General features: G+C 30.3%; 2 protein-coding genes across 7 annotated transcripts in view; both read left to right on the top strand.

Moving 5' to 3' along the window:
- The first annotated feature begins 28 nt into the window (after positions 1 to 28).
- On the top strand, positions 29 to 4,004 carry LOC145935375 (uncharacterized). Of its 4 annotated transcripts, none has more exons than XM_083036654.1 (3): positions 29 to 1,685; positions 2,108 to 2,306; positions 2,515 to 4,004. In XM_083036654.1, exons 2-3 carry the CDS (start codon positions 2,136 to 2,138, stop codon positions 2,863 to 2,865), a joined length of 522 nt encoding a protein of 173 aa, XP_082892780.1. In that variant the 5' UTR covers positions 29 to 1,685; positions 2,108 to 2,135; the 3' UTR covers positions 2,866 to 4,004. The 4 variants fall into 4 exon arrangements, with proteins under 4 accessions (XP_082892780.1, XP_082892781.1, XP_082892782.1 ...); XM_083036655.1 differs by having other exon boundaries at positions 29 to 1,123; XM_083036656.1 differs by having other exon boundaries at positions 29 to 546.
- A 1,347-nt stretch (positions 4,005 to 5,351) lies between these two features.
- The window catches only part of LOC145935078 (uncharacterized), a 90,700-nt gene continuing 81,675 nt past the window's right edge, over positions 5,352 to 14,376 (top strand). For 2 of the 3 annotated variants that reach the window (XM_083036133.1, XM_083036128.1), the window contains exon 1: positions 5,352 to 5,776. In XM_083036133.1, coding sequence (XP_082892259.1) covers positions 5,625 to 5,776 — 152 coding nt within the window. In that variant the 5' untranslated portion in view covers positions 5,352 to 5,624. Of the gene's footprint in view, positions 5,781 to 14,376 lie in introns of all 3 variants that reach the window. The other variant, XM_083036131.1, reaches the window with a different exon arrangement.

A 14,376-nucleotide genomic window follows, 5' to 3' on the forward strand; every position in this document is an offset into this window, starting at 1 on the left:
AGATCGTCGTTTATTGTGAACATCCGTCATTCCCTCGAGTCCTTTCCGAATTAATCGATTACCTGCTGGAAAGCAGTACAATTCAATATCTAGCTTCGAGCCTAAATAAAAACATCCGCGTAACGTTTGATAAATTGCGAATTATATACAATCTATAACGAAGAGTCTGTTGGTAGATAAAAAATTAAAAGATTATTTTTATATTATTATATAAGGAATTCTTGGAAATTCGTTAATTCGTACTTTAGATTTTAGACAAATAATAGGCGGGATTTGTCTTTACCGAATATGCGCACATACGTTCGGAATGTCGTGTGTATACATATACTGAAATATTTGTATGGTGTCAGCTCAATCATACGTGGCTACATCCATATATCGATTATTTTCATAGGGGGTCAGTAGTGGAGTAGCGTTCCACCTGTCAGTCGGACATATAGTAGTTGCAACTACTTCCGGACGTGATACATTCAGTAGTTCGTATCTCTTAGATAGAACACGTTCTTACACTGCTATGTTCTCGGCACTTTCCGAGTAAGGCAAAGGGTAAGTGAATAAAATAATTGAAATGTTTAATCAAATATGCTTCCGTATTTGAAGATGTAATTCTATAATTATTAAATATATGTACGACGACGCGAATGCAAAATTAAAAACTGCGATGAAAAACTTTATACATAATATTACGTTTGTTGAGCCTGAAAACTGTATCAGTAACTTTTATCGATATATTATTTTTTGTTTATATTTTTCTTTATTTTAAAGTCAATAATAGTTTATATTATATATACTTTGTATTTAAAAGAAAAATCATCGCTGTATTTAATGTTTTCGCATACATTATTTTATGATTTTACAAATTTTTGATAAGTGTGCTTGTGTGTAATCTATATTATTTTATCGGATTTAAAGCCGACGCTATTACTAAAAAGATTTTTTATATAAAAAATTTATTATATCTATGACTATTTTAATAATGATCAAATTTTACATTCCAAGCACTCTTACATATCATTATTCATTTTGAATTTCTTAATAAGTTTTCTTCTTTATGTGCATATAATGTCCGACTATACAACGTGTGCGAAACACATTATTAAACATCGAATTCATTATCATTATGGTGAGTAAAGTAAAATCAAATAAAAATAATTATTTGTTGACGTGAATACACGCATCAATTTATGCAATCGAAACCACGTAAATCATACAGACACAATTTTCAACAAGAAATCTAACAAGATCATGCAAAATTTATCTTCGTGATTTTTTTCGGCATTTATTTATGTATAGTAAAAGTTCACGAAATTTCAAGTTTTTCTTCACAGTGCATATTATTATATATTTGCATTCTGTTTCACTGAACGAACATGATCGATACACCAGTCGTTCACGACGAAGGCACCGATAAATGGATGTCACGATATATATCTGCGCATTGTTCACGAAATGTCACATTTTATCGTCACCTAGACGAAAATACTTCGTTTCCGTCGCGAAATTATTTTCCTACGTTATCGAAGCGAATCAACCCAGATACGTCAAGTATTTCACCGCGAGGGATGCGCGTTTCAACCCTTCTTGGTGTTTAAAGATGCGCACGACAAGATTCGTAGTAGGTCACCTATCACCACGTGTAATCATCCTCGAGTCGAACTGCAACGTAGTGCACTGTCTCGTGAATGGTATACTTATGCAATGCTAGAGTGAACGATAGGCATGAGAAAAAAATATTACACGCGTTATTCGATCGATTAATCAATGATGCGTAATAAGGGAGAGTAATTGAATTAACGAGTCGAAACAAAGATAAAACAAGTCTTCTTAACAGAAAATACAAAAAACATAATGAATGATACAATGCTTTTACTTGTTATTTGTTAGAGAAAAATTAATGATTTAATATCTTTAATTTATCTAATAAATAATAGCAAGAGCACTTTCGAAGCGTTTGCTTCGTTACATGAAATCATTTTCTTTATCTTCTATGATCCAAATTATTAGTCATATTTTATTCCAAAGCATTTTTTAATTAAAAGTAAATTTGTACCGCTTCATAACTATTTTTCTCTTTGATTATTTCTACTCATTATTATATTTATTACAGACATATTTGAATCGAATAAATTATCATTATGAAGCACCAACAAATAACTGTGGATATGACGAACATGGTGTTTACTGCTTGCTCTTATTTGGCGCTTGCCGGAGCAGTCTGGATATTCCTACGTCTTATTCAGGCATGCTTTTGGCTGCCAAAACATTTAAAAAGGCAAAATGACGTTCAAAGAATGTTGCAAGATAAGGTAAACTTGAATATTTATTAATTCAATTTTAATTATTTTTGTTTCTCTTCAATCAATGTATACTCTCACAAATTATTTAAAATTTATCTGATTTTATCTATTCTTCTGTGTTGTATTTGAAAAAGATAATTAATTTAAGAATAAGCGTTTAAAAAGAATTTTATCAAAGACTTATTGATTATTTTAAACTAATGGCACGTTCTTTCAGGTTGACAGTTATGAAAAGTATGTGTTAGAATCCGAAGAGAAGGAAAAGGCGGAAATGTTGGATCAGATCGACGACGAGAAGAAAAGTCTCGAGATGTCAGAGAAATGGAAGGAACGACGGGAATGTCTAGACATGCTCAAGCGAGAGCTGCAAAGAGTTCGCGAAGGCAAAGATATGTCCGATTGGGACGCTTTGCTAGAAGAGGAACTAAAGAAGCATGAACTAGACTCCAATCTTTTAGATGAAGAGGAAGAAGAGGAGGAAAACTCTAAGAAGGATCTTAATAAGGAAAAAAGCGAAGAAAAAAGTGAGAAAAAGAATAAGAAAATCGAGCTGAAGAAGGAAAAGTAACAATTACATCGAGTGCTTTAAAAGTGCCTTACTAAGACTGTTGAATTGTTTTATGAGAATTTATATACGTAGGTACGTAGAAGAATATTTATAAAACGTAAACCTCTTCAAACAGTTTTGTAAAATATTCTATATACTAAACAATAATATTCTATACACTAAAATATATTCTGTATTAATAATTAAAAAATGGGCTTAATATATAGGACAAGTGTTCTTACATTGCTATTATTATATTGATAATCTAATTTTATTCACGATTTAATTTATCAATATACAGACAGAATACAGTTTTTAAAATAATTCTAAATTTAATCAAAATTTATAAAAAACATTTATATTGTGTGAAAATGCAATCAGTGTAAGGAATGCTTCTCGTAGTAATTACCACAATACAATTAAAGAGAGATGAGCATTTAAATAAAGGCGTATTTAAATATTTTCAAAGCAGAAATTACATATATGTATATATATATACATATATAAAATGTTGTTTTATAATTAGTGTAAAATTATTTTTTTTTATGTTAAAAAAAAGAATTATAATATTTAAGAAAAAAAAGTGATCACTTTTTCATATTCAATAATTATCTGCTAAGAGTGGAGAAGCTTTATATATATATATCTAAACAGATATAGACTATATATATATAGACAAATAATATCACTAATTCATTTCATTGTGTTGCCATTATTGCGATCAATATACAAAACAAATGTAACGTAAATGCCTACCTCGACAAACTTCTGCCTCTGTTTCTAATAATACCTGCTTTTACTAAACGTGTCATGTGTGTCGATATTCTATGTGTGCAATAATAATCAAATTAATTTAATTGTCATGAAGCGGTGGCACTATCTGCAAAAACTGAGCTTAATTAGGGAGATAATGCAATTTTTAAAATATTTATTTACATAAAAATATTTATATCTTAACGTTACGAACAAAAAATACGATATGTATTAGTGGTATTATATACACACATATTTACATATTTCTGTATAAGCATGTGTTATTTTACGAAGGTTTCTAGGTAGATATAAGAAACACATTTTTGCAAATCAAAATAGCGTGACCGAAAGAATAATAATTATATATGTATAGAAGAATTATATGGACCATATGCAATAATGATTTATATATGGTATAACTATTGTATTTTTAATTGTTGAGTTTGTGTGTTTTTATATAACATATTATATTACCTTTATTGTGTGAAATTAATTATTTTTGTATAGAAATTCAATTCTTGATTTATTAAATATTGTCTGAACGATATATTTTGGCTTTTAAAATGTAAACATTATTTTGAAGAGCTACTTGTTTTATTTAATCATAGTACAGCTGTGTGTTGTTAGTTGTATAGTGTGTTATTGTCTTTGGCTTTAATGCATTGGTATCGAATAAGCAGGTACATGCGTCACCTTTCTTTGTTCTACCTGTCGGTGCCATTGTACGAAAGTCAAGGTCAGTGGCAGACTAATTTAAAAAGCAATTTACTGGCGTAGCTCCAACTAGAACGGTGATTATATTTTCTTCAGCAACAGAGAGAACTCTCTATACAGATGAAACAAAGATTTAGACATTTTGCGGTGTCATAATGAAGTCTTAAAATTTTTTGTTTTATTTTAATGCCAAGTTGTTGAATTAATTTGTATGAATTTTTTAAAACAAGATTCGTTTTTTATATTTAATACAATATTAGATTATGATCGATATGCAATATTAAATAATTAAACTTTAAATTAAAATCTATAAAAAGCAAAGATTTCGAGCAAGCAAATAGTACATGAACAATAATTTATTTTTGAAAATTAAAATGTCTTGATGTTTTAAGAGAAATTCGATGTACAAGTTAATGAAAAAAATCTTCACTTAAAATCAAGAATTTATTGTGTCACTTTGTACATGTCGAGTATATTATATGGTGCATTTCGTTGCATGCAAGATCACTTTTTTCCATCGAGATTATGTCAACTTGAATGGATGAGCATCAGTAGACAGATATTGATTACTCTACATAAAATATTATGCATTTACGTTGACATAATGTTCACATGGAGAGTGTACATATTTTTTTTCATACGACAATAATAACAATCTTTTATATCTTTATATAGTAAGCGCACATTACATTGAACAATATAAATACTAAAAAAATCTTAATAAACATGTATTTTAACACATCTTTTTTTTGTTTTTCGCTATTATTGTTTTTTAGCAATAATTATCAATTAATAAATTTTCGATGAGTTATAGTTTTGTATTTTCCTGCAAATACAATTACTTTAGATTAATTTTAATGCTCAATTCTCTTTATTACGATAAATCTAAATTTTTTTCATTAATTAATCTTTATTTTTTATTCTTTCAGGTGATTACATCTGTTGAGCACGATGCAACTTGGCTACGTAGTTACCACATTCGCCGCTAGATGGCGGCAGCGTCGGGATTTCCGCCATTTCGCGCGACTCGCGAAGCACAACAGTCGTTGGTCGGATGGCGCTGAGTGTGTGTGCGTGCGCGGAGTTCGGAGTGTCGAAACTCGGAGTTGACGAACGAGCACGGGGAACCCGTTCCCTGGGACAAGCAATAAGCGAACGTTTCCGTGTCGTCGCTCGCGTGTCGCACGACGCGAATCGCGAAAACGCGTGAAAGTGTCGATCGTGTCGCGCATCGCTCTCGCGCGCGTCAGCAGCGATGTCGGCCTCCGACCAACGGCGGATCGCGCCCCTGTGAAAGTGCAGACGTTCGTCCTATGTACAGCCGCGTCGCGAACCCGAAGAGGATCGGTCACGATGGGAGCCGTGTCGCCAAGCATCCCCTTAAGGACGTGGCGAACGTCGACAACGTCGACAGCGACGATTCCGCGTCGTCCTGCCAGCTAGGAGGACGACACGTTCCCGCCAAGTAAGTAAGTGCCGAGTCTACGAAACAGTTTGTTGTTCTTTACGTTTGACGGTTTTCATCCATCTGTCATGCGTGTCAATTCGTTTTTTGATACATTTTCGATATTGAACGCTAAATTATGCGCAAGTGTCCCGCAACAATTCTATTTTCATACAATTTCGATGTACGTTAGTACGCTATTAATAACGACCAACTTCACGACGTACACGATGAGCCTCGTGAAATTGACATGCACAGTGCTTATCTCGACGAATTATCGAATATATACATTTCTTGTCCTGCATCACGCGATTACAAATGCGTCGTTCACGTTGAGCTATGGTGTGTGCAGATTTTTTGTTCGCATTTCCGTGTATATATTTCATAAGGATAGCACGCGAGGAATCAAAGCCGCGCCTGCGCGCCACTCGCGCACGATTCTAACTTCCTCCCCCCCCCCTCCCCCCTCTCGTCATCCATTTCAATATATTCAAAATGTTGCTTAAAAATATATATTTTCATAGATTTATTTTTAACAAATGTACATTCCCATTTTTTCGCGTCTTTGAAAAATTATAAATTATTCCAATGTATATTCACGCATGTATCAAAATAAAAGCAATGAAATATATAATCTATATATATATATGTATATATTATATATTTAGATTATATATTTAGATAAATTTCATTGCTTTTATTTTGATACATGTGTGAATATACATTGGAATAATTTATAATTTTTCAAAGACGCGAAAAAATGGGAATTTCGAAGGACGACATTGGCAAATGAGGGATTAAATAGTAATAAGAAAATCAATCTTCTCTGCACAAGTGATGCACCGTGAACACAGTTGATGTACGCGGCGTTTTCGCTTTGCTCGTGCAGATGAAGAGCATGGACGATCGATACGTTTGCGTGCCTTTTGACGATCTCTCTGACGCAAAATCTCGGTTAACAAAACGTCATTGAGAAGGTCAAGGATTCCCGCATGACCCTGTTTCTTTAACCGGGAAAGGACAAGACTTATCTTTCGCAGTGTTTTCGATCCGCACGATTTGCATTTTTACAAAACAATTTATGCTTTTTACTTAAAATAAAAACTATTCATGAAAGTACTAAGAATCTATGCGTTATTTTACATTGTTTTTGCATTTTATCTTACATATTTCAGTCTGTGAAAATTTATTTAAAAAATAAAATATATATAAAAATAATCATCCATTTATATTGTAAATCACTCATCATTTTAAACCTTTACAAATTTTATCTGAAAAAATGAGTTTTTATTCTTCTTTTATTTCATTCTTCTGCTATCAAATGCAGAAATTGCTACAGCAAAGGCCAAGCTTCATGAAACTATTTAATATATGTACAATCAAGGAGGCCTCTCGATTCGGAATTCTAGAATTAAAATTTGGATGTAAATAATAACATAAAATCAAGCTTAAAATACTTTTTATGTTAAAAATTTATCTTTATTATACTTTCACAACTATTTCTGATTGTGCAAATCGAAAACACTATTATAATTAAAAAAAAAAAAGATTCGATAAATTCGTAGAAATAAACCGCTTACTTATAATATTTCGATAATATTATTTAATGCGATACACATAGTACCCTTTTCAGCTTATACAAAGTTATAAATCTTGCACAATTTCCTTTATTCTTTTACCCACAATTACTTTTGTTTTATCTCTCTATCTATAATAGAGTTATTAATACAGATTTACCAGAGACACATCTTTATCTAATTTTAATAATCTTGTTGGCCAAAAACTCTTATTAATTTTTTTAATTAGAACTAATTACATGCTTGTCTTTCAAGCACTGTTTTCTATTAAAAAATGATGCTGCGATCTCGCGCATTCTATATATGTTCGAGTACAAAGGATAAACACGCGTAAATTATCGAGTGCAACATCTATTCGAGGTAGACGCATCGATTCTGCGCAATACTATTCACAGCGTTACGCGTGCATTATGAAGGCACTGCAGGTCGTGCAGGTTCAACAATTCGCGAATGAGAGCTTTGTGTATTTAGAATTTCGTTACGCAGGCAATGAGTACCGTATATGGCTGTCAGGTGATCGACGACGAAGGTCAATGACCGTTGACCTCCGATCGTACATATGATGTCATTGATTAAGAGTTCCATCGCGAATCTATATTTCTTTTGACACGGATGTCTCCAAAGCGCGGAATAATTTTTTTGACAATTTGTCAAAATCTTTTTCTGATGTAGATATTTCACATTGAGGCTAAACAGATTTTCACGAATTAAGTTTTAAAAGATATTAATGAAAAATAAAACTTTGTTTTTCGGTTTATTTTATATTGCTAACTTTATCTAAATAAGTTTTAATTGAGACCTACTTTTTTGTGTGTGCTAAAAAATGTTTAATATGGAAAAATGAAAAATGAAATTACGGTTTTACAATAGTTTCATTAAAAATATCGAGAGATAATTTTCGATCTTTTATTAGATTACGATAATAATGAGAATTAATAAGAATTAATAGATATTTTTTAAATATATTAATATAAGGATTTTCAGAATGGTATGTCGATACTTTAATTTGCTGATTATAATTTATATACCATTGTAAATATTTTATTCAATTATTCAATTATTAAATTTATTTATTGAAAGAAAAAATTTATTTAAATTTATTTATTGAAAGAAACATTAAAATAATTTGACGGTATATTATTGTGTACTGTACACAGAGAGAATTTTCTCTTATAATTTACCCTGAAAATCATGGTAATCGTGGAATAATATGGTATGGAAACAATTTTATGAGAATTTCTCTGATTAATAATTATCACAAAAAAAATAATAATATATATTACAATAAAATATAAAATATGTTTGATTAATTTTACTATGCAATTTAGTAAAATTAATCAAACATATTTTATATTTTATCAAACATGTTTTATATTGTGATAGATATTATTATATATTTTTATTGTGATAAATATTAATCAGAGAAATTTTCATAAAATTCTTTCCATACCATATTGTTCCACGATTATCACGATTTTTAAGGTAAATTCTAAGAAAAAATTCTCTCAGTGTAAGAATTACTAATATTCGAGTATTTTGGACTAACAAATTTTTGAAAGAAAATCATATTGAACAAAGATTTAACAAAACCTATAGATTATTTGATGGATACTATACGATTTCTCGTGTGTGCCACTGAGCCAATTTGTTTCGTGCCTGGTTTATTCTCCAAATTGCAAGGGAGAGAATTCTATTTGAATTCTATCGAATTTCACGTTCGCTATTCAAATTGCATATAAAGAATCGGTCGGCTAACAATAGCGAATTATACATTTCATCTCTCGATGGATCGTAACAGTTTAACAATTAATAGAAAAGTTATCAGGTCTACTATTCGACAGTATAAATTGCGCAAATGTGGTAGAGACAATATTTCTATATTTGATAACAGAAGAATAAAAACTCATTTTTCAGATAAAATTTACGAAGATTTAAAATGATAGGTAATTTACAGTACTAGAACAACACAAGCATGCGCTATGTGCGCGCCACTCCTCGATTTTTTTATATAAAAAAGAATGATGTTTTTATATCAAGTTTATTTAAACTTGATTAATATTTTTTGACAGAAATCAGCTGTTTGAAGCGTTAATTTGCTAATTAAATTTTAAAATAATAATAGGTTGTAAAAATTAAAATAGTAACATGTTGTAAATAATATGTTATAATACCTTATCTGTGATTAATATTTTTTGACAGAAATCAGCTGATAACTGTCAAAAATATTAATCGAGTTTAAAGAATTATGACATATTATTTGAAACATTATATAATTTTAATTTTTATAACATATTTTTATTTTAAAAATTAATTAGCAAATTAACTCTTTTTTCAGCTGATTTCTGTCAAAAATATTAATCGCAGATAAGGCATTATAACATATTATTTACAACATATTACTATTTTAAATTTTATAACCTATTATTATTTTAATATTTGATTAGCAAATTAACGCTTTATTAATATTTTTTGACAGAAATCAGCTGATTAAAGCGTTAATTTGCTAATTAAATTTTAAAATAATATGTTATAGAAATTAAAATAATAATATGTTTTAAATAATATGTCATAATTCTTTAAACTCGATTAATATTTTTGACAGTTATCAGCTGATTTCTGTCAAAAAATATTAATCGCATATAAGCCATTATAACATATTATTTACAACATATTACTATTTTAATATTTTTAACGTATTATTATTTTAAAATTTAATTAGCAAATTAACGCTTTTTTAATACTTTTTGACAGAAATCAGCTGATTAAAGCGTTAATTTGCTAATTAAATTTTAAAATAATATTATGCTATAACAATTAAAATAATAATATGTTTTAAATAAAATGTTATAGTACTTTAAACTTGATTAATATTTTTTGACAGTTATCAGCTGATTTCTGTATCATTCTTTTTAACGTAAAATCGAGGAATGGTTGTGTTCTAGTCCCTTTCTAAAAAAGGTCGATTCTCACAAATATTGTTGCCTCTTTTTCGCGATGTTGATTAGCTGCCTTGATTTGCGTTGTGCGTTATATTCATAGCATCGAGAGGCTGTCATCGCGAGGATTAGCAGTTTGACAGTTTGTCCCAAATAAAATAAAATAAAATAATATTATGTTTTGAATAATGTTATAATACTTTAAACTCGATTAATATTTTTGATAGTTATCAGCTGATTTCTGTCAAAAAATATTAATCGCGGACAAAGTATATTATAATTATATATTATAACATATTATATTATTTACAACATATTATAATTAAAATAATAATATTATGTAAGTAATATAATACTTTATCCGCGATTAATATTTTTTGACAGAAATCAGCTGATAACTGTCAAAAATATTAATCGAGTATAAGTATTATAACATTATTTAAAACATAATATTATATTTTTTAATTTTATTTTGGACAAACTGTCAAACTGCTAACCCTCACGATGCCAGCTGCTCGATGCTATGAATATAACGCACATCGCGAATCGGGACAGCCAATCAACATTGGAAAAGCGACAACAATATCAATAACATGCCTTTTTTAGAAAGGGGATAAATGGATGATTTATTTTATTTTTGAAATAAATTTTTACAGACTGAAACACATGTAAGATGATATGCAAAAATAATGTAAAATAACGCATTGATTCTTAGTATTTCTCCATGAATAGCTTTTATTTTAAAAAGCATAAATTGTTTTGTAAAAATCTATGTTACAATAGAAATTTTCTTGTATTATACATATACTTCGAAATCATTTGCAATGTATATATATTGCAGTATGGAAATTATTTATCGTTGCAAAAATTTGTTTATGTGACTTTTAGCTTCTGTTACACAGAATTAAATTATTAATGTTAATTAGTTCATATTTATCGCAGATTGCATTTTCTTAAAAAATTCTACTTCCATCAAGCGATAAATCTCTTTTTGGTTTTAGCGAAAATGGCGTATTGATTTTACAATATCGGTTTTTTTCCATATTCTCCACAATACAGCTGAATATGCGTATTTATCGTAAAATATAAATATCTTGGGGCGTTCGACATGCGATGTTTTCACTGCGAACATATTTCAGTCTTGGTTGCGGATTCACAAATAGCGCGATGTTCCACATGTGAAATTGCACGTTGCTGCATTTGGCGGGAGATGTTCGCATCTTCCGGCAGTTAAATAAATCGTATATGCACTCTCTCTCGTGAAACGAAAAAATCCGCGATTCGCTACGAACTGTCATAACAGTTTGAAGCGATCAAACGAAACCGAGATATAATAGACATTTAGAATTTGAATATTTTAGAAAAATAATTTTATATATTTACCAGCATATACTATAATTCAATCAGTATTAATTGCGCTTTTGGAATTGCTTATTTTTTATTAAATATATTTAATTTAATTTAATTTAATTGCTTATTATTTTATTAAATTATTTATGAGCTTTGATATTGCTTGTTTAAAAAAAAATAAGATTAAAATTTTCTATAATTTTTGGATTAAAAATTTGACATTAGTGACAATCAATCAAAAAATCAATAACTACATTTTTGCTGACTAAAACATTTCCGATTACTGTGCAGTCGCGTATTTTTTTCTCTCCTCGAATATCAATAAAATTTATAACTTAAAGTTATATTATTGCAATTTGCACTCGATTTCTATCAAAACAAGTAACAATTTTGTTACAAAAAATTTTATTACTTTTCCGATTCCGATTTAGTTTCAAATGGATTTGATAAGGATTTTAATTTGAAGCATACCTATGCTATATTATAAATTAAAGCCTGATAAAAGAAAACTGTTCCAAATTATTTAAAGACTCTGTTGATGAAAGAAAGTCTGTATACTGCTTAGAATTCGTAATTAGCTATTCAAGAAGAAAATTCTAACCGCGACTGGATATTTCATGTAGCGATTGCTGTTTGGATTAGTCCGCTCTAGATACGTCATTTATCGAAAATACGCGCATATACGTGCCATTTCCTTCAGCTGCATTCATCGCGGAATCTGCATATGCCATTCACTATTCTCGGTTTATCGATTTTCGGTATGTAAAGCTTTATGTGATGTATTTCTAATTAAAGTATCATTCTTGCTGAGGGTCAATGGAGTTACAAGACGAAAATCGTAATTGCGTCTATATATTACATTTTATACATATTATTTGTGTTTTGAAAACGTAAATTTCTATATATATACAATGTCTCATCGGTTGATATTTTAATTTGCATCTTATTCAATTATAAAGAGTTAAAAGTCTCTTTATCGAAAAAAATAATGATCGTTATCTGTTTGGAAATATTTTATTTTCAATTCTTAATATTTTTGTAAACCTTAATTAATTAATATATTCTGTCAAAACAAAATTTTAAACTTTAATAGAAACTTAAGTCTTGACTGTCGAACTTTCATTAAACTTCGCGATCCATCGCGAAATTACTATCTAAAAATGAAGTTTTAAAGCTTATTACAAGTTGAACGTGAATAAAGTAAATAGACGTGCTAAAACTCGCTTATGATTAATATAATTTTTGGTCTTGCAATCTTATTTATCCGCTGTCTTAACACGTGCGTTAGCTCATATTAGAATATATGCGTTCGTAATAGCACTGCAGATTCGACAAAGGATTGGCTGACGCAATGGAAGTCGAATCGCGAATAACTTGCATACTCGCAATTTCCTCCGACTATACCTTCGTCATCGAGTAGACCGTCTGTCTCATTCACAGCGATTCCCGGCATCTATCTATGTAGAAAGGCCGACTATCACGCAGCTCCGTTCTATCGATCCGCAGCAGCCGGGCATCCTGCATCTCTCCCTCCTCCCGACACATACATACACATACATATATATCTTTCTCTCGCGCTCTTCATCCCCTCGTTCACCTCTACACTTCTACATTCGTGCATTACACCCACGCTTCCCTCAATCCACCCTCATCCTCCATAGTTTCCGCGGATGAAGAGACGAGTTCCTCAACCTCCGTTTTCCATCGTCTATATCGAAAAACGCGAGCAGCAATGAGATCTATTTCGTTATAGCGTTCGTTGTCTGCTCGGTCGCGATAGACAGCTTTCGATATTGTTCGTGACAGTCAAGTCGATCAAGATTCTATCGCTAATTCTCATATGTTGAAATGCGAAATTATATTTCATGCTATTAGGATTTCCGTACGGGATGCTTCAGACAACTGTAAAGATATAGCAGTCTAATATACAATAATGGAAAAATATGTGATCTTGGCAAAAATAAAAAAATTATATTTACCCTTTTTTTTAACATCAATTTTGCTACTGAACATGATTGATTAAAATTCGGAATTACTTTTATAAGTTTTTCTCGATATATATGTCTCGCGTAAAGCTCGCGATAGAAACAGCTGGAGCGACAAAGATCCGATTCACGCTTCTTATTGTTCATTGCAACGAGAAATGAACGGAAAGTGCATTAACTCGTCGCAGCTGCGTCCTTTCTCCGCTGCTGCTACGCTTCTCCTCGATAAATTTCTCGGAAACGTCACAATTGCATTGCGCTCGTAATATAATTCGCGACTATCGAGGAATTTCGTCGTGCGGCAGCTTGCGAATTCTCCCGATTCTTATTTCGATCTCTCTTGCGAGACTGCAAAGAGCAACACGAGAGAAATTCTGTAGGAAATAAAGTGCCATTTGTCGCATTCTTAATGCAATTTTTGTCGACGGAAGAAAACTTGTTTTTATTCGTGATTTCACTTATTAGCATAAAAGATCGTTCTGTTTGTAATAGACACGCTCACTGAGATATCAACAAAAAATATATATTTGCAGAAACCTTGCATTTAGTAAGATAATTTTATAATAATATAAAATAATATATTCATTATATTTATTCTTTATTCTATATTCTAATGCGTATATTAATATATACCTATTAATAATAATATAATTATTATCATATTAATAATATATCATATACCTATAATATTTTTGATTAAAGTTAATTAATTCAATTTTTCTCATTCGAAGAAAGACTTTCTTTAAATGAATTTCTTTGAATGACTTTCTGCA

Source organism: Prenolepis imparis, unplaced genomic scaffold, assembly GCF_030444845.1.
Source record: "Prenolepis imparis isolate NDT839.2.m4 unplaced genomic scaffold, iyPreImpa1.0 SCAF_4, whole genome shotgun sequence".
Classification (NCBI taxonomy): domain Eukaryota; kingdom Metazoa; phylum Arthropoda; class Insecta; order Hymenoptera; family Formicidae; genus Prenolepis; species Prenolepis imparis.